The 26,188-nt window shown below is 45.6% G+C and overlaps 1 protein-coding gene across 6 annotated transcripts in view; it reads left to right on the top strand.

Moving 5' to 3' along the window:
- Window positions 1–26,188, top strand: part of magi2a (membrane associated guanylate kinase, WW and PDZ domain containing 2a) — a 221,998-nt gene that overhangs the window by 172,786 nt on the left and 23,024 nt on the right. For all 6 annotated transcript variants that reach the window (XM_080757862.1, XM_080757863.1, XM_080757865.1 and 3 more), the window contains 8 exons: window positions 762–996; window positions 1,150–1,381; window positions 1,821–2,079; window positions 15,557–15,588; window positions 20,976–21,213; window positions 24,284–24,325; window positions 24,762–24,877; window positions 25,622–25,814. In XM_080757862.1, coding sequence (XP_080613988.1) covers window positions 762–996; window positions 1,150–1,381; window positions 1,821–2,079; window positions 15,557–15,588; window positions 20,976–21,213; window positions 24,284–24,325; window positions 24,762–24,877; window positions 25,622–25,814 — 1,347 coding nt within the window. The remainder of the gene's footprint in view (window positions 1–761; window positions 997–1,149; window positions 1,382–1,820; window positions 2,080–15,556; window positions 15,589–20,975; window positions 21,214–24,283; window positions 24,326–24,761; window positions 24,878–25,621; window positions 25,815–26,188) is intronic.

The raw sequence follows: 26,188 nt of genomic DNA on the forward strand, positions 1-26,188 counted from the left end.
CACCCGTCGAAGAAAACTCATTTTGGCCGCTTGTATTCACGGCCCTATTCTTTCAGTCATGACACACACTTCATGACCATAGTTGAGAGTAGCTAGACAGAAAGCTTTGCCTTCTGGCTCAGCTGTCCTTTCGTCACAGCAGTGCGGTACAGAGACTGCTGTACCGCTGTTAGTGCTTTTAGTCATGCTCAAATATGAATTTACACCCACTATACAATAAAAGTATACCAATAAAACAGCAGGATATCTTGCCTGGTGGAGAGGGGAATTCTCAATTTCTCATTACACCGCGGTTGTGAACAGAGCATGGCGAAGTTGATCGTCTGTGAAGGGTCCATGGTTTAGTGACTCGTTTGTCTTTTTGTGTGCGTGTGTGTGCACGTGTGTGTGTGTGCGCGCGTGCAATAGGAAGTAAATTACGACGGTCGCCCCCCAAATACCCGATAGATGATTTAAATACATTCTTAGCCCCTGCTTGTCAACTCCTATAGTATTTCTAACACCTCGAAGAGCAGGTAATGATTATCAGCGTTATCGGCGTATAGTGTGACATTATCTGTAGTGTGGGAAATGTTGGCCGCTGAGAGTCGAGAGTGCAGAGCCCACGCACGCACGCACACACACACACACACACGCTTTCAGTCACTTTTATCTCCAATTTCGGCATTCCCATGGTCAAAACAAGAAGGCTCATTGCACGGAGCGTAGCGGCCGCTCTAATGGCGTGTGTGTGTGTGTGTGTGTCTCCCCCCCTCCCCCAGGCGACGTCCTGGTGTACATCAACGACGTGTGCGTGCTGGGCACCACGCACGCCGACGTGGTGAAGCTCTTCCAGTCGGTGCCCATCGGCCAGAGCGTGAGCCTGGTGCTGTGCCGCGGCTACCCTCTGCCCTACGACCCCGAGGTCGACCCCGGGGGCCACGCCCACAACGCCACCATCATCTCCCCCCTGGGCATCATGGAGCAGCGCCCCGTCATGCTCCATAACGGCACGCGGTTAGACACCTTTTATGAAAATGCTCATTTTAGTTTTTAGTTTTGTCTTTGTTAGTTTAGTTTTTTACTATTAGTTTTAGTTTAACCCATTCTGGGAGAAATTCCCCTTTAAGTCTTGGTTAACTATACACTAACCTTGCGGTTGAACGGCAGGAGCGGCTACGACACCTACCTGGACTACGTGTCGCGCACGGCGGCCGCGGGCCGCCTGTTGGCGGGCGAGCAGCACACCGGCGGCGGCGGCGGCCACCAGGGGGAGCAGCAGCAGCAGATGCTCCTCACCTCCTCGCACCCGGGCGACACCCACCTGGACACGCCCACGGCCGGAGCCACGCCCCCCGACAGTGTGTCCATGGCCTCGTCGGGCGCCACCACCACCACCCAGGTACGCTGCAGGGTTGTTTTTGTTTCTATTTTAGTTTTAGTCACATAGTCTTCTTCAATAGTTTCCATTTAGTTTCAGTCACATTTTAGTCACCCCGGAATGTTTTAGTGTCTAGTCTAGTTTTTATTCGACTAAATGCCATAAGATTTTAGTCGACTGAATCTACAGTTGATTTAGTCGACCTAACATGTATTTTGGCGGGCCTTGATGCCGTCCTAATGACTGATTTAGAGTTTATTTAAGTTAATGTGTAGATCCGCTATATGTTCAGAATGTATTGTCGTTTCCCGTCTTTCCGCAAAACAAAACTAAAATGCTCGACAGTGGGGCTCGATAAGAACCCGGCTCGATAAGCCTGGTCGTTATCAATAAAACGTAACGAGCTCCATCCCTATAGTTAGTAATCATTGTGGCAACCCCTCCCCACCACCACCACCAGGGGGAGCTGCTGACGCTGACGATGGTGAAGGGTGCCGAGGGCTTCGGGTTCACCATGGCGGACAGCGCGGCGGGCCAGCGGGTCAAGCAGGTCCTGGAGCCCGGCGGCTGCCCGGGCCTCTGCGAGGGCGACCTCATCCTGGAGGTCAACCGCCAGGCCGTGCACGGCTTCACGCACGCGCGCGTGGTGGAGCTGCTCAAGGAGTGCGCCGTGGGCGCCGAGACCAGCCTGGTGGTCCAGAGGGGAGGAGGAGGGGCAGGTAAGACCGCAGACTATAGACCTATGGTTCAGCCGGTACAACTCATGAATGGATGGAATATATGTATTGGATATAAAAATGAGCAATACATTTATTATGGTTTGTCGATTGGATTGGATCTGCTTTTTTAGGTACTCGGATCAAGTGCGTCAGTCCCAACCATATAGGGACTCCGAATCCCCCCCGTACCTAAACAGCAGATCCAAAACGAGTAGCTGGTAGGTGGTAGCTGGGGTCGAGCAGCAAAAGTTTAATGCAGACAGCAGCGCAGCAGTATCGGTGTGTGCAGCAAGCAAGCAAGCAAGCAGATTGAGCAGTGCAAACTTCCAGTTTAAATAGCCGGTATATGAAGATGGAATCAGTGTGTGTGATTGGATTGGAAGTGAATCATGTGAATGAACGGCCGCCAGCGGCAACTGCAGAGTTTTCCTGACTGAACTTGCCCTGCGCTTGTCTGTGACAGGCCGCGCACGTGCAGAAACACAGCATTTGATCCAGGTGGAGCAAAAAAAGAATGGCTGTCTTATATGCCAGATTTATTCCTGGTTGTGTAGATTGTCGACGTGACTCTAAACCAAAAGTATAAATCGGGGGCATTATACAGACGGTGACTTTTCATCTGCACCTTTTTACTTCACTCGGGGGTGAAAATGCTTATACCGTCACATTTACTCGGAAGGGGACGAGACGCGCTGGTTCTCTGGCTCTGTGTGCTGTATAGCTGCTGATCATAGAGGTACTGTACAGCTTAATGCTGACTCACACTGTGAATGGGTTTTTTCCCCTCCCACCATTGTTCAGGCGTGGCAGGAATGCTTTTTGACAAAATGGTCAAAATGTGCATTCTTTTGTGCGAATTGCCATTTCTCCACCCCCCACCACCACCACCATTATCGTACATTGAAAATGGAGGTTCTGTAAGTGCTGCTAAGTCTAGTAGCCAGCCCATAGAGCCCCGTTGTGAACCCGGACAAGGATTTATGTTATAAATGTTTAGTATGGGTCCCCAGCATGGAGAAACTGCCGGCTGCTAACTTGCATATGTTGGGCAATTTAGGCATTAGTTTTGCAAAAAGAACACTCATTGGGCTAAAATAGGCCAATGCCGTCATCACAAATTGATGATGTCAGCACATTTGGGCAAGTGGGCATGGCCGTTTTAAGCCCAATGAGTGTTTTCTTTGCAAAACTAATGCTTGGAATGGATTCAGCATCATGAAAACCCCCTAGTTTGACACACCACATGCTAGATAAAGCATGATGACATTTTTAATACTTTGCCTTCTATAGGTTGTTAATGGTATGGTCACATATTATGCCAACATATATGCAAGTTAGCATCCGGCAGTTTCTACATGCTGGCGACCCATATATACCCAACATGTCCGGGTTCACTTTTTGGCTACTAGGCTATAGTGTGAATGCTGCGTATACCGTTCCCCAGAGCGGATCGCCCCAACCGTTGCAATGTGAAAGCATTGAATACAGTTGAATGTATAAGTGTGTATACTCTCGGGGTTGCCGGAAGAATCTAGGCCAATGTGACTCATGGCCAGCGGGGACCAGGCAGGCAGTCGTATTCGGGAACAGTTTGAATCAAATGGACTCAGTGTGGAGTCTGACTCTACCGTGACTCACACACTTTGCAACAGGTATAGGTAGCAGGATGTGATGCATCTTTAGCCGTATACGACTGCGTGTGCGCACGCGTGCATGTTTGTAAAGGCCCCCCCCGATGGAGCAGATATAGTGACAATTCTGATTCCGCACCGTGTCTTGTTCCTTGTCTGTCTGTCTGTGTATTACTCTTCGGAATGAGAGAACAAGGGTCATGTTTAACCCATTCTGACCTGAGATCAGATTCATACAAGGTTTCCACTGGACACACACTGGTCTGATGAACCCATTCTGACCTGAGATCAGATTTAAAAAAATGTCAGTCGTTCTTCGATTTTTCAAAAATAGCAGACCTACAAGCTCGTAGCGCACCACTCGGTGGCGCGCTATGAGCTTGTAGATCTGCTATTTTTCAATAGCTAAAGCATAACATGATGCTAACACCAAAATGGGTTCCCGTTCAGAATGGGTTAAGCCCGCTGTGTGATCAGGAGGCCCAACATGTAAGCTCTCCTCCTCCTTATTGAAGTTATACAGAAGCCAGTATGTGGTCCCTCGCTGCCAGCGATGACTCAACCGAGGGCGGTGAATGAAACCATGAAGCCGCCGTAGGTTTTAACCCATTAACGCAATCCATGTTTCACTAGCCCTGTAGGGGGCAGAGCCGCGCCAGGGGCCAGGGCGTTTGGGGAAGAAACAAAAGAATAAATAAGCGTGCCCGTGTCCTCGTGCACGTCAGATTGAGCACGCACGCATGCATGCATGCACACAACAGTGGTGGAAAAAAGTATTCACATTTTTTACTTAAGTAAAAGCATCAATAATCTCCTAAAAGTAAAAGTCCAGTAAAAGTCCATAATTCTAAGTAAATATACTTTCCACCACTGACGCGCGCGCACGCACACACACACACACACACACACACACACACACACACACACACACACACACACACACACACACACACACACACACACACACACACACACACACACACACAGGGAGGATTCACTCGCGTTTTAGCATCTACCCTAGAAACCTTCAGCTTGCCAGCCCTGCATGCCCGTACGCACGCCGACTCACACACGCACCCTCGCGCGCACATACGCACTCACACAACATAGGGAGGTCAGCAGCTGGTCAATATACATTCATCCACCCTGCCACGTGCACTCAAACACACACACACACACACACACGCGAGCGCACACACACATACACACACACGCATATATATGCATGCATGAACATGATGAAGTGATCAATAATTTTTAAACTCTACCCCCAAAAACGTTTGTCCACAGACATGCAGACGCACGCACGCATGTGTGTGTGTGTGTGTGTACGTGCACGCACGCTCACACACACATGCACGTGTGCACACACACACACACACACACACACACACACACACACACACACACACACAGTCATCCCATCTGTGCAGGAAGATAGCTGTGAAGCACTTACCTTCAACTGTGTTGCCGACCCGCCTAACAAGCTCCTGTTGGTGGGAGGAGAGCAACGTTTCATTTCATCCGTGGTTTTCAGCCACGGACCACCGATTAGGGAGATTTAGCCTGTCAGACCCCAAAACTGAAGAATATGTTGTTATCGTCGGATAAGATCTTGTCCACGATTCCATGCCGTATCGACGTGGAACTATAGGAGATGACAAACGTTGATCAAAACAACAGTTCTTCTACATTCTTCTTACTTCGTGTGAATTAACTTAAGTAATTCTGATGTTTAACAATGACGTAACTCTTGAGAGCGTAAAATATATAACATTATAGAATGCTATAGAATGGCCAGAACAATAATGACATACTTTAGCCTCGCATATGCAGGGCCTGCAAGGTCGTCGAGGCTATGGCTAAGTGCTATACGTCTGAAGAGGTGGGAGTTCTCAGGCTTTATGGCGGATAATATCGGTTGAGTGACTCTGCGGTTCTCATTGCAATGTTGAGTTCCATTCCATCATTTCCACAGTTTGGGAGCCAGAAGGGAGACGAGTCTGGGACGTGTTGGAAGCGCTGTGTCCATGCAATCTGTGTATGGGAACTAACTCAGCCAGTAAAGAGAAAGAGACAATCAATTGAGGCAAGAGAAGCGTTTAGAGGATTGAGTGATTATTATTGAGGTACCATCAATGTAGAGCACACAAACTTACATTCAATGTATCCACAATTTGACATGTAATTGGAAAACCCACAGTAGTGTGTCGCACCGCACATGTGAGAACACAGTCTTCATATACTCAAGCGGAAGTCCAACCCCTAGACCCCTCATGGGGAAGTCTAAGGCAATAAGGATTTACAACAGGTAATCAAGGCTCAGCCTCTAACAGAGAGAAGAAACAGTAAACCACAGCTGTCCTTTTACAGCTACATAGACACTGCCTAAGGTGCTTTAAATGTTTCACCTCGAAATTCCTTGACAGCTGTCCCTCGGATGTTTTGACGAAAGGTTCTGCCAGTTAGTCTTTAATTGGTCTGGGCTGGAAACGCCAGATCTACAAGCTCGTAGCGTGCCACCGAGTGGCACGCTATACGAGCTTGTAGGTCTGCTATTTTGGAAAAAATCGTGAAAATGTGGCGCAAAAAATTGAATATATATGTCAGAGCGAACAGTTTGAACTAAAAATATTTGCTTCTGGGGGGTCCCTGGAACTACATATTTTGAGACGGGGGTCCGTGGCCCAATAGAGATAATTCTGGGGGTCCTTGACATGAAAAAGGTTGAGCACCACTGACATAGAAACATAGGTTTTTCATGGATTTAGAAACCTTTTTTTTTTAATCGACCTCAGTCCAAAATGGGTTAATGATCACAGGTGACAGATCCAGCGACTCGCATGTTGTTCTCTGTTCTTGCGGCGCAGCATAACGCTGTTATCTAAAGTCTAAGCTCTTGACACGCTAAAAAAGATTCTCCTCTTCCTTTCCCTTCCTTTCTCCGCCAGCCCGCCCCCATGTGTGAGAGACTCATGGTCCCCAGCGTCTTGCCAAGCTATTACCCGCCCTGATAAAACTCCCCCCATTAAGTTGAAATGATGTCCAAGCTCTCAACGGGGCACAATTTGGCCCGCTCCTTCAGAACCACTGGCCGATAGCCACACAATCTAATTGAACTGGCCGTTTGCTCTGTCTGAGGCGCTATGACACTATAGGCTGTGGAATAGAGAGAGAGGGTTCATAGCCAGACCTTTTGTACTGTATAGCTCTGCCTATACACCAAGGCAAGGGTTCTCAACCTTTTTGTGGCTGGTGGTAAAATACAGACCTATAGGGAGGGAACCGGAAATCCCCCAACCATCCACTTCTATCGAGTGTCTCGCCGAGCACCCAGTGTTGATTTTTTGACAGCCACACAATTTGGGAAACATTTCTGGAAGGCTGACTGACTGAAGTGCGTTCGTGTGTGTGTGTGTGCGTGCGTGCGTGCGAGTGTGTTTCTTGTATTGACAGTGCTAGTGCTTTAGACATGTCTCTGCCTCCTCAGCATCTGGCAGAGAGGGAGCCATCTGCTGGCCATGCAGGATAAACGCACACACACAAGCACACACACATACACACACACACGTGTGTGCGAAACACACATACGTGCACAGGAGGCTCCCCATAGACGATCAGGAGATCTGCCTTGACTGGCATCTACAGGCATCAGTAAACATCCCTGTCTCTTTGTCACGCGCGCGCACACACACACACACACACACACACACACACACACACACACACACACACACACATGCATATATCTTGTCCACTAGTCCCTTCCTAACATTTTAGTCTAGTTTCTATTTGTTGAAATATATTTAGTCTTAGTTTTAGTCATCATGGCTTAGTTTTCATTTAGTTTCCGTTTAGTTTCCGTCAGTAAAAAATATTCATATTCTTATGTTGTCTTAGTCGACAAAATCAACACTGATTTGATTGAAATCTCACAGTTTGCCTCCATCTTCGTTTCGCCGTAGCTCATGCAGCTTGGCTTGGCGTTGTCGTGGCGACCGTGACAACGCAATTAGCCGAAGATGTTTCTGTGTGTGTGTGTGTGTGTGTGTGTGTGTGTGTGCATGCTTAATGACTGCATTTACACTCCTGTCTGAAACGATGTCGTAAAAACTGCTCTGTGATTGTCTGAGAGCTCTAGTAGTCCTTCTGGGTGTTATTGTGCGTGTGCGTGTTTCTCCATTATAGAGGAGAAGAGTGTCTATTTGCCCACGTGGAAAGGCTTGTATCTTGTCCATTTCTTTTTGTGGCTTTTAACTTCTTCTTAACACCGCCCACCGAGCGACAGACAGACAGCCTTCAAAGAGAGACGATGTTTACAGTGAATTGCCACTTCACTTTCACCGTCTAGGAACGCAGCCGCCACTTATGATCGCAACTTCAACTCAATTGCACCTGACCGCCTCCAAACAGCCCAGGCTGTATAGCTAGTATAGTTGTGATATTATGTATGGCAGTCCTCTAAACAAATGGCTTGTCTCTCATCAGCGGTAATTGCGCGCAGGCTGTCCTCATTGACACACCAGCAGAGACCGCTAGCTGCATGGGCTTAATTAGTTGTGGGAGTTTTTAAACACATGCGGCCATTCAGCATTCGCATTCTCCCCACACAGTAAAAAATGTGGATTGTGGAATTGTGGACAATTCCTCAATTCCCCCCCCCCCCCCCCCCCCCCCCCAACATGCACACAATGCACATGGCTGGATTTAGACAAGATGGCACTCTAGAAAAAGTCTGTTTTAGGAGGACTTTTGTCCCCTCGGCCATCGATCGCGGCATTAAACAAACTGCCCCGCCGATAGGATGGTTCTGTATACAGTGGGGAGGACGTCATGTTGTTTTTGTATTGTCTTGGTGTCCTGTGCTCTGTGTTGTTTTAATGTGCATCTTTGAACAGACCTGTGAAGACGAATATCCTTTCGGGATAATAGATTATTATTATTATTATTATTATTATTATTATTGTTGTATGTATTTTATACACCTACAGTTGCTCTTATGATGGCGACGTTGTTGCACACAAGCCGAAAAGCACTCCAGGGCGGTCAGTCCCTTTTAAAATGTACTCGGTGGACCTCACCACTCGACCACTCTCCATCTGGCCTCGCTAATCACTGACCAGATGACCAGAACAGGGGCCACTACTGCATCCAACTGGACCTCATGAGAGCACACTGCAGTTAGAAGAGATACATATCACTGAGCACCGTCGGGAGTCAGAGAGAAGAACAAGATTAATTGGGCGTGCGTGCGTGCGTGCGTGTCTGTGTGCTTCTCTTGCATTTGTTCTCTCCTACCATTTGCATTTGTTTCTCTCAGGAGAAAGACAGGAGGGATAGTAGAAAAGACATATACCGGCGGTTGATGGGGAGAGAGAGAGAGAGAGAGACAGAGAGACAGAGAGAGAGATAGATACTGTATGAGCTGGGCATTCTGCCAGCCATGTTCACGCTCACAGCTCTGTCCCCGTTGCAGAACCTGCCAGAGATCAATAGCCAATCTGATACCGGGCCCGGGAACAGGAACACAGCCAAATAACTTCTAAGTAAAGAGCCAGAAGGAATGAAACAAAGTTGAATTGGGCCAGTTGGAGATTTTGGACTCATTCATGGGCTCACTGAAACCAAAGGCCCTTAGCTTCTGCAATCTGCATCAACAGAACCAAAGGCCCTTAGCTTCTGCAATCTGCATCAACAGAACCAAAGGCCCTTAGCTTCTGCAATCTGCATAACATAATGCTAACACCAAAAGGGGTCCCCGCCCAAAATGGGATAGACAGGAGTGACACTTTCTCGTGGAATGAGAAAAACACTAGAAACGTTATATAGGCTGAAAACTGTTATAGCCTAATAAATGAGCCTATAGAGCAATAGACACTTTAGAGGTTTGTTGGGTCGTGTACTAAACGGAACAGAGACTTCATTATAGTATCATCGGTAACACCTGCGAAAGGAAAGGAAGAAGGGAAGAGGGGGGCCCTCGAGTTCTTTCCAAAATGGTGTGTGTGTGCATAGACATGCATTGAGAAGTGCGACACCGCACCGTGCACGATGTTGTAGCCCAGCATAGCGGAGATGCTCAAGTCTGATAGCATTCAGACTAAGGGCCTTCAGCACCACGGACAGCTCCGTCGCTCAGAAGAGGTGCTCTCTGCCTCTCTCTCTCTCTCTGTGTGTGTAGTGTGTCTGTATCTCTCTCTCTCCATCCCATACCATGTCAACATAATTTAGCCAGAGGGGCACCACTGACACCCACGTCCAACTAAATGTCTGGTGCGCCTGACTTGACAATGAATCTACCGTGAGGAATGAGGATCACCTCAGTCAATGAGGCCTATACCGATGCGCTCTCTCTCTCTCTCTCTCTCTCTCTCTATCTCTCTCTCTCTCTCTCTCTCTCTCTCTCTCTCTCTCTCTCTCTCCCAATAGAGCACCGTAGTCTGACGTCAATATCGGTAGAGGGCGCTAAGTCCACTGGTTCATGTACTTTTTATTTGCATTTTAATCCCCATAGGGGAATTTTAGATTGAATAAATTCAGACGGGTGTGATTTTTTTTAAATCTCTATATTGCTTCTGTGTTTGGACGGGTCTAATCATACAGGTCTTCAGTAGTCTGGTTCTGTGTTTGGACGGGTCTAATCATACAGGTCTTCAGTAGTCTGGTTCTGTGTTTGGACGGGTCTAATCATTCAGGTCTTCAGTAGTCTGGTTCTGTGTTTGGACGGGTCTAATCATTCAGGTCTTCAGTAGTCTGGTTCTGTGTTTGGACGGGTCTAATCATTCAGGTCTTCAGTAGTCTGGTTCTGTGTTTGGACGGGTCTAATCATTCAGGTCTTCAGTAGTCTGGTTCTGTGTTTGGACGGGTCTAATCATACAGGTCTTCAGTAGTCTGGTTCTGTGTTTGGACGGGTCTAATCATACAGGTCTTCAGTAGTCTGGTTCTGTGTTTGGACGGGTCTAATCATTCAGGTCTTCAGTAGTCTGGTTCTGTGTTTGACTTACTTACTGACTTAATCCTCTTTACCCCGTCGAGGGGCATAGGGCGTCCACCAGAGCTCTCCATCTCACTCTCTTCTGGGCCTGCGCTTTTGCTTCCTGCCAGCTCATTCCAATGTCCTTAAGGTCCTGGATAGTGGAACGTCTCCAGGTGTTTCTTGGCCTACCCTGTTTCCTCTTCCCCTGTGGATTGTAGTCCAGGGCCTGCCTTGTGATGTTTTCTGTGTCCTTTCTAAGGGTGTGGCCTATCCAGTTCCACTTTCTGCGTTTGATGGTATTATCTATACTGTCCTGTTTTGAGATCCTCCATAACTCCTCATTTGTGGTTTTGATGGGCCACCATAGTTTGAGGATGTAACGCAGGCATTTATTTACAAACACCTGTAGCTTGTTTATTAGGCCCTCGTTAGTCTTCCATGTTTCAGAGCCATAGAGCAGGACGGTCTTCACATTGGTGTTGAAGATCCGTAGCTTGGTGTTATTAGAGAGCTGTTTGGATATCCAGATCGGTCGCAAGATCCTAAATGCCAGCTGTGCTTTGCTGATTCTTTGCTCTATGTCCCTGTCTGCTCCTCCATCCCTGCTGATGTTGCTCCCTAGATATGTAAAGTGTTCCAGATCTTCTATGGCCTCTCCTCCAAGTGTGATGGGGTCGTGTACCCGCGGATTTATCTTCATAGTCTTCGTTTTACCGGTGTTGATCTTGAGCCCAAGCTGTTCGCTGTTTGCCTGCAGTCTGTCTGTCTTCTGTTGCATGTGTGTGTGGTTTTCAGAGAGTATTGCGAGGTCATCTGCAAAGTCCAGGTCCTCGAGCTGTGTAAACAAGGTCCACTGGATTCCTGTCCGATGATCTTTGGTTGTTTTTCTCATTATCCAATCAATGGCAATGAGGAAGATCAGAGGAGAGAGGAGACAACCCTGCCGTACTCCTGTTGTGATTGCAAAGGTGTCTGAAAGTTTGCCCTTGCTGATCACACGGCCACTGAAATCCTGGTACATGTTTTTTATTAGGTTGGTGATTTTTGAGGGTAGGCCATAGTGCCCTAGCAGTTTCCACAGCACTTCCCTGTCTAGGCTATCAAAAGCTTTTTCAAAGTCTACAAAGTTTACATAGAGGGGGGATTGCCACTCTACGCACTGCTCGATGATGATTCTCAGGGTTGCAATATGGTCTGTGCATGATTTGTCTTTCCTGAACCCAGCTTGCTCTTTTCTTAGCTGTTTGTCCAGGGCTGATTGTATCCTATCTAAAATAATCCTGCAGAAGACTTTGCTAGGGATAGACAATAGCATTATGCCTCTCCAGTTGCTGCATTCACTAAGGTTTCCTTTTTTAGGAAGGGTGACCATTAGGCCGGTTTTCCACTCTGTTGGGATGACTTCCGTATCCCAGATGTTGTTGAGAAGGAGGTATAAAACCTCAGTGGTTGCCTTGGGGTCAGCTTTCAGGATATCAGGGCTGATGTTGTCAACTCCTGGTGCTTTTCCAGCCTTCAGCTTCTTGATGGTTCTGTGTTTGGACGGGTCTAATCATTCAGGTCTTCAGTAGTCTGGTTCTGTGTTTGGAGGGGTCTAATCATTCAGGTCTTCAGTAGTCTGGTTCTGTGTTTGGACGGGTCTAATCATTCAGGTCTTCAGTAGTCTGGTTCTGTGTTTGGACGGGTCTAATCATACAGGTCTTCAGTAGTCTGGTTCTGTGTTTGGACGGGTCTAATCATACAGGTCTTCAGTAGTCTGGTTCTGTGTTTGGACGGGTCTAATCATTCAGGTCTTCAGTAGTCTGGTTCTGTGTTTGGACGGGTCTGATCATTCAGGTCTTCAGTAGTCTGGTTCTGTGTTTGGACGGGTCTGATCATTCAGGTCTTCAGTAGTCTGGTTCTGTGTTTGGACGGGTCTAATCATACAGGTCTTCAGTAGTCTGGTTCTGTGTTTGGACGGGTCTAATCATTCAGGTCTTCAGTAGTCTGGTTCTGTGTTTGGACGGGTCTAATCATTCAGGTCTTCAGTAGTCTGGTTCTGTGTTTGGACGGGTCTAATCATTCAGGTCTTCAGTAGTCTGGTTCTGTGTTTGGACGGGTCTAATCATTCAGGTCTTCAGTAGTCTGGTTGAGTTGTTTGATCCTCATGTTTTTCTTGTACTGCGGCATCAGGAAAAAGGTTTTAATGAAGGCATCTTAAAGATTAAAAACAAATTCTCTAGCTCTAGTTGACTCTCTCTCTCTCTCTCTCTCTCTCTCTAGTGCGTTCTCTCACTCGCTCTCTAGCGAGTTGTGAGCTCTCGCTCTAGTGAGTGAGAGCTCACAACGCATCGCAGTGCGACGTGCTGTGAGCTTGTAGATCTGCTATTTTCAGCATGCAAACAGGTGTAAAATGACTTATACTGCATCTCTCTCTTTAGCTCCCAGTCTCTATTTAGCTCCCAGTCTCTATTTAGCTCCCAGTCTCTCTTTAGCTCCTAGCTTTTCGGATGCAGGCAGATCGATTGGCTGCTGTTGGGGAGATTATTCCATTTCCGCAGTAAAAACAGTTCTAAACTGGTGGTTATGCTTTGAAAGAATCTATACGTTTTCCTGCTGGGCTAGTAGAGATAGCCAAGGGCATATTGAACTCTGCAGTAAGTAAGAAACGCTTAACCCATTTAGGCCTGACGTCAAAAAATTAAAAAAAAAAATCCTCTAAATCATGACAGTTTTCTGAAAAACCCTATGCGTCTACAGTATGTCAGTGGTGCTCAATTTCATGTCAAGGACCGCAAAACTATATGTAACTGTCCGCCGACCGCCATCTGAAAATATGTTGTTCCAAGTGACCTCCCTCAGAAGCAAAGCTTTGAGTTCAAAACGTTTGCCGTGAAAGCATATTATTCAAAGATCTGCGCCACATTTTCTCGATTTTTCTAAAATAGCAGATCTCGCTATGAGCTTGTAGATACAGTATGCTATATTTTTCAACAGATAAAGTATAACGTAATGCTTAAAACACCAAAAGGGGTATATCCCACCAGAATGGGTTAACCCAGCTTGCCTTTTAGTGATTGCTCTGACTCATATGGTGATTGTGTGAAACTATAGAAGTCCAAGGGGAAAAAGAGATATGATGGGACTGAAGGAATTCTTCACTGGCACATCTATACTTTGTTATTTTCCCTTTTATCACCAATTCCACTGGCACTTCAGACAGCGTAGTGTTTTCAGTAGTGTAACTGGCACGCTGCCAGTAGCCAAGGCTGGCACATAATTCCGGCGGTCACCCTATAATTGGTTCCTTTCTCCATTTGCATACACACTGGTGGGTTCCCTGAGGGGACTCGGCGGTGGCAGCCGCACTTGAAAGATACAAGGAAGACGGGGAAAATGGAATCGGGGAAGACGGAGCGTGCAGTTGTTTGTTTTTGTCCTAATAACTGGGTCACCAGTTCCATTACGGGATTTCAGTTTGCATGCATGCGTACGTACTGTACAGTACACCAACACTACACACACACACACACACACACACACACACACACACACACACACACACACACACACACACACACACACACACACACACCCAGTGTTGATGTTGATTTAGTTTCGTCATGGTCTTTTCAGTAGAATTTCATTTAGTTTAACCTATTCTGGGCGGGAACCACTTTTGGTGTTAGGTTATGCTTGTTATGTTATGTTATGCTTTAGCTATTGAAAAATAGCAGATCTACAAGCTCATAGCTTGAAAAGAAAGCAGCAAAAAAGTTTCACTTTGTCTAATAACAACCTAAAACATGACACTTGGTTGAAAAAAAACCTAAAGTTGTCCTTTAAGTAAATGTACTTAGTTATACTTACAGATCATTAGGATGCTGCCCTTAACGTCCTGCAGACACTGGGTTAGGATTGTGTGTGTGTGTGTGTGTGTGTGTGTGTGTGTGTGTGTGTGTGTGTGTGTGTGTGTGTGTGTGTGTGTGTGTGTGTGTGTGTGTGTGTGTGTGTGTGTGTGTGTGTGTGTGTGTGTGTGTGTGTGTGTGTGTGTGCGTTATATCCAAGTCCACCGATTAAGCATGAAACCCGCCCACACACACGCTTAATCTTAAGCCCCTCTTCCGAGACCTTCCGTTAATAGCTCGATCTTTTATCTCCTATAAGATCATGCCTCTCACATACAGTACAGCACAGTGCAGTACAGTACGTATTGAGTTGCACGTCTTCACAATTCCTCAACATCAATCTAAAACACAGAGAGGAGTTATAAATGAATACATTTAAAGGGGCTGAAGGAACTGGCAGTCACTCAATGTTAATAGTAATTTGTAGTATAGATAACAGTAGCACAATTTGACATTTGCACCCTGTGGCCAGAAAAACAATGAAGTCTGTGTGTTTGACTGGATAGCTGAATTCCTACAATGACCATAATGCACCCCTCTGTCCTTTGTGGAGAGATGGGGAGGGAGGCCGCGTGGAGGTGTGACTTTATAGTCCAGGAAGGAATTGAGACTCACATTTTCACGACAAGTTTTGGTCATGAACAAAATATCTAAAGAACACACGATTAAAAGTCCCCAGGAAAGTATTCCTGAAACATCATTAAAATAAGATCTGGTTGCAAAAGGGGTGAAGTGGCCCTTTGACACCGAAACACTGTGTATTTCGTTTCATTGTCATCTTTGTCTTTGATTGGATCTTTCCTCGCCGTTTCAATCCCACTTAGTATACCAATTAAAACGTCTTGTCAGGTCTCGGGGTCATGGAATAGCCGTCGAAAGCAGGGGGAGCAAAAAAAACAAGTCGCACCATCTTTTTCCTTTTATTATTATTATTATTATTATTATTTTTAGACTAAATCATTTTTGTTCTCTCACCATTGCAGGTCACTATTCACCCTGGAAGACCGCTAAACAGGTAACATGGCAGCAGCTCCCCAAAAACCTGGACTGTACCCCTTTATTCCGTCTCTGCTTTGTTTTTGGAAAACATTATTCATGAATAAATATCAGTGTTGTTTTTGGCAGCACATTTTTTGTTTTAGTCATAGTCTCGTCCAAAGTTTTCATTTAGTTTCTGCAGTCACATTTTAGTCACCTGCAATGTTTTAGTGTTAGTCTAGTTTTAGTCAGTAAAATGTATTTTGGCGGGCCTTGATGGACAACTTTTGGCTGATTTTACCCTTGCTGAAAATAGCTGATCTACAACCAAGTGTAAAATGACTTACACTGGATCTCTTGTCCCTAGTCTAGTTTTTTTTTGTTGACAATTGTCAATATATTTAGTCTTAGTTTTAGCCACCATAGCTTAGTTTTCATTTAGTTTCCATTTAGTTTTCCTCAGTGGAAAAAGGTAGTCGACGGACATTTTTCGTCATAGTTTTAGTCGACGAAAACAACACTGATAGATATTCGTGTATATATTCGTTACCAATGGCTGCAGTGTGCAATAATATCTGCTTCGCCCCAATGACGTCATATATATCGCTAAATGAACCACGGCTGCTGTCTTTCCTTTTCTGTGTGTAAATTAATATTCTATCGCACCTTCCCGCGCACCTACTAATACTACTACTACTACTGACGGCTTGATATTAGATTGCCTTTGTAGCTCCTGCAATGATAACCACTACTTGACATTTGACCCCCTCTCATCCTGCGCCGGAAAACCAAAAGGTCAAGTAATCCACTCGTGGATGTAGCATCACTAGAGCTCTAATACTGCGAGTCAGAGCTGAATGTCTAAGCCATGTTCAGCCTGACTCCCAGCCAGTGGCGGTTAGGCTGTCTGCACACATGGAAGGACGTGGAGTTGTCCTATTATATACTGCTGCTTAGAGTTCTCAAATTCTGCCCGAACCCCACCCGACCGTACGTTTTTTTTGGACCGGGCCGGGCCCAACATGTATGCTAATTAGCCGAGCCGGGCCAAGCCTCGGCTACTACCCCCAAAAAGACATTCCAACTGCCCCTAGCCGCCTAACGGTAAGGCCGACGGAATGCAGAGTAAAGTGAGCTGTACTCGGGTGTCTTGTTTGTCGCCGCCCGACCTTCCTAGCCGTGTTATTAAAGAAAAACGGATGACAATGGTCAAGTCTTCAAGATGTTTTGGCCATTATCTCTGGAACGGATCGGTCGAATCTGTTCATTTCAAAGGACATTAAGTGCACCCTTGGACTGCCACCCCGATAGCAGCTTTTCAGTGGCTTCTGCCAGCTCTATTCATATTTTGAATTCATCATTTGAATGCCAATAGAAAGATCTATGATATGCACAATATATCTCATTTTAACGGGGCAAACCTATAGTATTAAACCTATAGTATGATGGTGGCGTTAACTTCACCATTATGCCAATTTTGACCGAATAGACCGAATCAGGCCGTCGTAATTTCCGGTTAAACGTGAACTTCCGCTAGCTTTCTGCACTGCACTGCGTTACACAGTGATCTGTCCCCGGTCCATCCTATCGTTGTTTATTTTCCAAGTGGGCGTAACCCAGTTCAGCCAGTATTTCCTCCCCGGCAGTGTTGATTTTGACAGTACATTTTTATTTAGTTAGTCATCCGAAATGTTTTAGCGTTAGCCTAGTTTCAGTCTACAAAATATCATAAGATTTGTTGATTTAGTCGACTAAAATAGGTATTTTGGCAGGCCTTGGTGTCGTCGTCATGGCTGATTTTACACTCGATTGCAGTCTGAAAATAGCAGATCTACAAGCATGCTCGACACGTTGGGAAGCTTGTAGATCTGCAATTTGTCAAAGTGCAGCACCCGAGCGCACCCAAACATAGAATGACTTGTCTTTTAGTTCTACTGGATCTCTTCTCCACTATAGTCTCTCCCTGACACTTTAGTCTAGATATTATTATTACTCGACGAAATTCTCAGCATCGTTCAGTTTCAGTTCTTAGTCGTCATGGCTTAGTTTATGTATTTTGTTCTCGTATAGTTTTTCGTCAGCGTTTCGGTCGACAAAATCAACACCGCTCCCCGGGGACGATGCAACACCAGAACCATCCATCCCACCATGTAATCCACACAACAGTCCAGGGCTCGCTGGGTTTATAGCCTCCATTGTGGTCAGTCTTCATGTCATCAGCTTCCAACAAGACGCTCATTGTTCAACGGCAGCTTCCCCCCCCCCCCCCCCCCCCCCCCTTTCTTTCTCTTCAGTGATTCTCCTCAGACTCCCCCAGATTAATTCTGATTCCACGCTCACAGGGAAACGTTTTGACAGAGTACCGGTCCACAAATAAAGCCTCTCTCTTCTTCTCCTCTCTTTCCCCCCCAAGTACTAATTTCCTCAGTCCCTCACCTCCTCCTACCCGTTTGTTTTCTCCGATCACACACGCGCGCACGTTCACACACACACACACACACACACACACACACACACACACACACACACACACACGCACACGCACCACACACTACAGTACTTTCTGCCAAGAGACGACGAAGTACAGTCTAGATTTAATTGGATATCACTTTTTTCAAGTGATTTCAAGGTTTTGAACGCCCCGGCGAGAATGGAATAGGGAAGAATCGTGACTAACCCACTCAAGCCTGACGTCGGAAAAAATAAAATAAAATCTAAATCTAAGATTTGAGGCACATTTTAAAGATTCTTTTCAAAAATAGTTCATAGCGCGCCACTCGGTGGGCGCGCTATTCGAGCTTGGAGATCTGCTATTTTTCAATAGCTAAATTCTAACATAATGTATGTAACCACCAAAAGGCGTCCCCGCTCAAAATGGGCTAATAAGGCCGCGTGCGTGGTGGAGTAGCCTAATTGACACGTGGACCATGAAGTCTGATCATTGCTTCCTATATCGAAAAATGGGTTACAACATCGTGGGATGAAAAAAGAAAGAAATAGCCAGTACTCCTTCCAGAATTAAGTCCTTCTGGTAATTTTAATTTGTATTGAGGCGCACGGACAAACACAGTAGACACGGATGCGTTTCGCCGTCAAGCCTTCTTCATCCAGTTCTCTGAAGAAGACTTGACGCTTTTAGCCATAGTATGCCCACTTGAGCTGCATTCATGAGATTGGAACAGACAGAGAGGGAGAGAGAGAGAGAGAGAGAGCACATGAATTATTTTAATTTTTAATCTTGAAAATGTGGCACAAATCTTTGAATATATATTCTTTCACAGCGAACGTTTTTAACTCAACTCTTCTGGGGGGGTGGGCTGGAACAACATATCTTCAGATGGGGGTCCGCGGCCAAATTCAGATCCTTGACATGAAAAAGGTTGAGCACCGCTGACACAGAAACAGTTTTTTGTCTGAAAACTGTCATGATTTAGAAGACATTTGTAGAATCAGTTCTCATAGGTCTTAACGGGTTTAAACCATTCTGGGCGGGAACCCCTTTTGGTGTTAGCATTATGTCACGCTTCAGCTATATATATATATATGAAAAATAGCAGATCTACAAGCTCATAGCGCACCACCGAGTGGCGCGCTACGAGCTTGTAGGTCTGCTATTTTTGAAAAACCCGAAGAACGACTGACATAGAAACATAGCTTTTTCAGAAAACTGTCAGGATGTTAGATGACATTTTTTAGAATCTGATCTCAGGTCAGAATGGGTTAATAGCTTTCCTCCGTCTCGGCTGCCCCGCCTGGCCCGTCCCCGAACCTGCCTCAGATCAATAGCAGACGTTGAGTGAAGCCACAGAGGCAGGCACAGCTTTGACGGCTCAGAACGAGCCCAGATCCACATGCCACCCTCCGGTCCCAGTGAAGTGATGAACGTGCCACATTGGAGCAGACTCTGATCTCGTTCTCAGACACTTTCCATTCCCTCGGGATATGTGTCTGTCTCTCTCTCTCTCTCTCTCTCTCTCGCAAAACACTTCTATTATGTCATATCAACGTGTTAGTTGGCTATGCGGCTCCACCGCGACAAGCATCGAGGTTGACATTAGGATGGGCTTGGTGTTGTCAAAACACGTGTTTAACCCATTCTGACCTGAGATCAGATTCTAAAAAATGTCTTCTACATCCTGACAGTTTTCTGAAAAAGCTATGTTTCTATGTCAGTCGTTCTTCGATTTTTCAAAAATAGCAGACCTACAAGCTCGTAGCGCGCCACTCGGTGGCGCGCTACGAGCTTGTAGATCTGCTATTTTTCAATGGCTAAAGCATAACATAATGCTAACACCAAAAGGGGTTCCCACCCAAAATGGGTTAAATTGCAATGTGGCGGCGGCTGGGCGGCATTTGCTAATTGTTGATAATTTATACACATGCAAAATCGTGCATAACGGATTGCCAATCAGAAACACATTCATGGAATAAGACGTGTGACAGTGAGTGAATGCTTTTTTTTTCTTTTCTCCGCCGCACAAGAGAAAAATCCGTCCTTTCTGAGAAACTCTCAAAGAGCGTCTTACATTTCAGACAAAGCAGAGCCAGATCTGACGTACTGTATACCGGTACATTAAACAATAAAACAAAAGACATGTCAGTATACATGCTTTTCTTACACACCTTCGCTGGCAAGGCCGCACGCACATCCTTCACACACACACACACACACACACACACACACACACACACACACACACACCCACACACACACACACACACACACACCCCTTTGAAAGATGAACGGTTGCGGTGCTCTAAATGGAGTTTCCTCTTGTTTACAGCCCACTGTCGTCGAACCACGAACATCATTCACAGTAAATAATAAAAACACCGTGCATGCACTTTGTCAAAGATGCAGGCGGGTGACATTTATTCGGTCCGATATTGTGTCGCCTGCTACTTTTCACCAGCAGCCTAGAGCGATTCTGCCCAGCTAAGCTGTGTGTGGTTTGAATAATTAACCCATTTTAGGCCTGACGTTCGCTCTGAAAGAATATATATTCGAAGATTTGTGCCACATTTATTACGATTTTCAACAGCTAAAGTGGCTAAAAGCTATATGGCGACACAGATGCCATGCGCCCTCGGCTCTAAATGGGTTGTAACAACACACATTACCCAGGACTATCCGTCTCGTCATAGGCGTCCGAGTTATCGGTTATCATATTTGTTTTCACTGACGGCAGACTTATTTCTACAACTAACCTTACTGACACCCCCCACTGTGACTGCTTGTCTGGCTCCATGTAGTCGTCATAACCACAAACCCTCTACGCTCCCGTTTTCCCAGTCTGTCGCGACCGAGCTCAAAGGTGAGGCGCCGGTGGCAAGGTGGGGGAGGGGTCTTACTGACCACCCCACCCACACCACCACCCTCCACCCTGCCCCCCCCCCCCCCCCCCCCCCCACTGTGCTTTGCAGGTTCTGGAGCAGTGGGAGTCCCAGCAGCAGCAGCAGCAGCATCAGGGCCAAGGCCAGGGGTTGTTGGGCAGCCCTGCCCAGACCGTTTTCCCCCACTGTGCTCCCCCCTACCCGACAACCCCCCACCACCTGCACAGGGCCTCGGTCCCCGACTCGGCATGCACCCCCGAGGCCCTGCAGCTCAAAGCAGAGCCCTTTGACCCCTATGAGACGTCCAGGTCTATCTATGAGAATAGGCGTAAGTACCCCATGGGTTGTAAAAGCTCTCGGTCGCCTCCACGACTGATTTCTGTCTTATTTGTTTTTTTGTTGGATGGATTCCATAGAAGCCAACATTTATTTTATTTCTTCGATGGCATTTTTGCCCAGCGAAAATCGCCGATCTAACAGCCAAAGCAATCTAACAGCAGGAACAGTATTACTAAAAGGTGAACGTGTGCACTGCAGATAGTGTGGTGTCACTATATTACTGTTTACTTCATTGGCCCGTTTGACTGTCCAGGGTTCAGCCTCCAGGAAGAAACCCTAGATACAAAGTTAATACACCATTGCACATAAAAACGACTCCAGGGTGTCTAATGAAGTACTGTCACCTCATAGGCTCATGAAAAATAAAAAAATTGTGGCACTCCATCTTTAAGAAATACTACACGAGAGGGTGTTCTTCAACGTCATTAATGCAATGCGAGTTCTGAACGGTTGCTTTTTTCAGATTTTTAGCAGCTGTTCCAAAAAGAAAAACGCGTCCAGTCTGCAAAAAAGAGATTTCATCTACTTGCAAAAAAGAGATTTCAACCTTACTACTACTTTGTACTACAAGGACTTATGTTAAAAAAATATGTTTAAAAAAAAAATGCACATTTATAATAACTATTAAAATAATAATAATAAATTAACAATTTACATTCAGTGGAAATCTTTCACAATAATACATAATACATGTTCTAGACATTCTTAATGATCGCACAAATATATGTATTACATGCATTTTAGTTACTTTTATCAGGGTTAAGGGTCAATTTTGATTGTCCAGAGATTGTGAAGTTTGTGCATCTGTGGGGAGGATTTATATGCAAATATCATGACTAATGGCATTGCAAGACTAAACAATGAACATCAATGATGATGTTTAGGTGAAAAAAAGAACGTAATTTTTTTTAATAATAATTAAAATAAATAAAATGTTACTGAGAACCAGGCACCGTGTAAAACCCTCTTGTTATTGGTGTATATAGGCTTTTAAAGTAACTAAGTATTTGTTGATTTACTTAGTACTGTACCTATATATAATTCATTTTGAGGTACTTTGCTCGAGCATTCCCAATTTCCAGTACTTTTACTTCTACTCCACTACATCTCGGATCCAAATATTGTACTTTTACTTCTACTCCACTACATCTCGGATCCAAATATTGTACTTTTACTCCACTACATTAGTTGAAAGCTTTAGTTACTTTGTAGATTTTGATTATTGTGACAAAACATTACAATAACCGCTTTACAGTTGAAAATAGCCGATTATTGAAGCTCACAACGGGACGCATTGTGAGCTTCTAGATCTGCTATTTTCAAATGATTTTTATACTTTATGCATTCTGCATAATGAGTTATTTTGAGTACTTCCTACTTTTGGCAATACTTTTGTACTTTTACTCAAGTAAAATTTTAATTCCAGACTTGTACTTGTAACAAAGTATTTCTACATTGCAGTATTGATACACAATCATGTGCGTACTATTTCCACCACTGTGGAATATATGACATATGGCATATATCATATATGTGATGTCACACTCCCAAGAAACTAGCTAGCCTAGCCACCGAGTTTGCTAGCGCTCTGGGAGACCAGAGCAGCTGAATCATTTTGATTAGGTGGTGAATGGTGTTGGTTTAACCCACGGTTAAAAGGCTGTTTCAACCAATCAGATTGCTTCCTCGAAACGACCTGTGGTATAATAGAGTTTTCTCACGGATCAAAAGCGCAAATACTTTGGCGTATGCTGCAAAGGTAATAAAACAATCTACTTTAGGCAGCGTAGAATATTTGATTAAATGTGTGTGAGAGTGGGGTGCATTCGTATTGGTGTGCACGCTTCGTTGAAGATGAACACAATTGGCTGTCCAAAATGTTCCATATCGTCTCTCTGTGATAAATGTTGCATTGTGTGTGGCTTCATAAAAGGTCATTCGTTCATTGTGGAGATACTTGTTTGAGGGAAGAGACACACACACACACACACACACACACACACACACACACAGAGAGAGCTATGGTGACTATGAGGAAAGACATCTCGGTTAGTCTTGTTGTGGTAGCACAAATGGCTACAGTAATTCGGGTCATTCCCAAAATAGGGATGCCAGTAATTATTTTGGGGTTAGCATTCATATTAAGAGAATCAATCCATTGGCCAATGTCAGCCCTCCTGAGCAAGAGACATGATGCAGGAGACTATCTGCATGGATCCTGATGGTGACTGTTCCTCCCCCACGCCACAATGAGGTGTGGTGTGGTCGTGTGGACCATGGGTATACTGTATTGCTGCGTTCACACGGGCAGATGCAAAGATGCAGTCTACCGTTCATTGTCGAAGGAAGCACAGCGACGTCAAGCTACAAGGCAATTCTGACTTTTGCAGAGCTGCCACAAAGCTACAAATTGAATTGAGCTGGGTTCAACTTCCAGATGCAAAAGATACAAAACTAAGGCAAAGTGGCGAATATGCTTTGCATCTGCCCGTGTGCATATGACTCTTATTACCAATGTCAACATGTTATCTATCTATCTATCTATCTATCTATCTATCTATCATATGACTCGTATGACCCATGTCAACCTGTAATCTTTAAATCAAGTGTCTGGCCATTTTTCCAACCAATGTATGCGTATCAGGACTTCACCGTGTTTTGTAACGTCCCGCCAGATCCGATCCCTGTAGTCAGTGCTCGTACAAATTACACACACTGTAAGCATTTTCAGGCAGTAATGGATGACAGCGTGGCTTGTGTGTGTGTGTGTGTGTGTGTGTGTGTGTGTGTGTGTGTGTGTGTGGGGTCAGTGTGGTAAGTAACTATAAATTGTTGTACTTAAGTACAATTTTGATCGGAAATATCAAGTATTTCCAATTTTCCAATCTGCATTTTTTTACTAGTACTCCACTACATCTCAGAGACAAATATTGTACTTTTACTCCACTACAATTTAGTTACTGGTTATACTTTATAGATTTTCGATAATTATTATTACAAAACATGTGTGAGTCCGCCATCGTTTATGGGTGCTTTTCTTTCATCTACCCCTATCCTAGAGCCCGGCCAGCCACGGACCATTTTCCCCGTGGAGCCCTCGGGTAAGTACGGTGTCTGCGAAGGCACAGTATGTTCCCCCGAAAGATAACCGTTACTGAATCACTATCCATTATTTATTGAACACTACTGCGCTGTGGAATACAACACAGCATATTGAATGGTATATACCGTATGGATACATTGCTCCTTCGTTCCCCGTGCATGCCTTTTCAATGCTGCCAAACCATTAATGAACTAGAAAGGTGCAATTCTGGGGAAATTGCAAGTGCGGTTGCAAAGACCACACTTATGTCTCCTCTGACAAATTGGGGATAACATGGTAAAATGGTGCATTTACAAAGCGCGTTTATCCTAAGCGATTCACATAGATTGTACATTACATTCACCCATTCGCCCATGCAGCTTTAAACTGGGTTTTAACTCAAATCTAGGACTACCAGGACATGGTTTTCATTCTAGTGTGGTTGCTCCATTCAGGGGAGGGCTACCAGGACATGGAGGTCTCACTCCGCAGGCAGAAGTCGGGTTTCGGGTTCCGGGTCCTGGGTGGAGACGAGGCGGGCCAGCCTGTCAGTCCGGAGACGCGCGAGAAGGTTGGTATGGTGACAGGAGTGGCACGCACGCACGCACGCCTGTCGTTTAAAGGCTCCGGACAGATGTCATGTCACACGACGTCTAGTCTCGCGTTGACAGTCTGGAGAAACGGAGCCTCTGACCATGAGTAAAATATAAAGCGGCTCACTTCCGTGACGTCTTTACAGTCACGCACATTTATCCTAGATAGTATATATTATATATTCTTTAAATGTATTTGTGTGAATGGAAATGGCAGCCTCCTTACTCTTATTTTGGGAGGTGTATAGTTCCAGACTCTATATACCAGTTGTTCTCAAAGTGGGGTCCGGGGACCCCCAGGGGTCCTTGGGGGAGTTCCAGGGGGTCCCCAGCTATGATAGTTAGGAACCAGTTAGTACCAAACTAGTAAAATTAACATTGATTTTCCAATTTAAATTGGGCTCTCAGAGATAGAAATGCCATTAAGGAGATTCGTAACCTAATGCAGGTCAAACTGAGGGTCCTTGAAATTGGAATGGTTGAGTCACTGCTAGAGCAGTAGAAATGTTCTCTTATGGGGGTCCCCCCTGCATGGCGTTTTCAAACGGGGGTCCGTGGGCTAATAAGTGTCAATTTGGGGGGTCCTTGACATGAAAAGGTTTGAGAACCAATGCTACAAACTTAGCATTCGGAGATTGTGGAATAGTTGTCTGGCGACGCGAGACCACACGTCGTCAGTGACACGTGGCTCTTCTTCCGCTCTCTCGGACCACACATTGCAGATCGTGATCGGCGCCATCGTGGAGAAGAGTCCGGCGGACGTGGACGGGCGCCTGCGGCCCGGCGACGAGCTGCTCTTCGTGGACGGGATCCCCGTGCTGGGGAAGCCCCACCGCTACGTCATCGAGCTCATGCACGGAGCGGCGCGCAGCGGCCAGGTCAACCTGCTCGTCAGGAGGAGGACGCACGCAGCAGGTGAGAGGTGATTGACGACGCAAGGTCACTTCAAGTGCTCTTCTTCTGCATGGCGGGGGAGAATTCTGTATGTTTGAGGGGCGCCTATATAGCCCCTCCTATATGATGTCCAGCTTTGAGGGTTTGCGTTAACACAAACTTTGTCCTAGCACTATAACATTGAATGCCATTTGACAATGAATAGCCAGTTTTGAGTGTTTGTATAAACACAAACATTCTGTAAACGCAAACATTGAAGACGAAGGTGAGGACGCAATTTGTGATCGGCCGGAATGAGATGATGTATGATGACGTGTGATGATAAGAGCGCCCCCTCACTTCACATGGCCCGGGGTGTGATTTTATTTTAAAAATGTATCCCACGATTTTGCAAG

The sequence above is a fragment of the Protomyctophum bolini genome, assembly GCF_963924005.1.
Source record: "Protomyctophum bolini genome assembly, chromosome: 23".
Classification (NCBI taxonomy): domain Eukaryota; kingdom Metazoa; phylum Chordata; class Actinopteri; order Myctophiformes; family Myctophidae; genus Protomyctophum; species Protomyctophum bolini.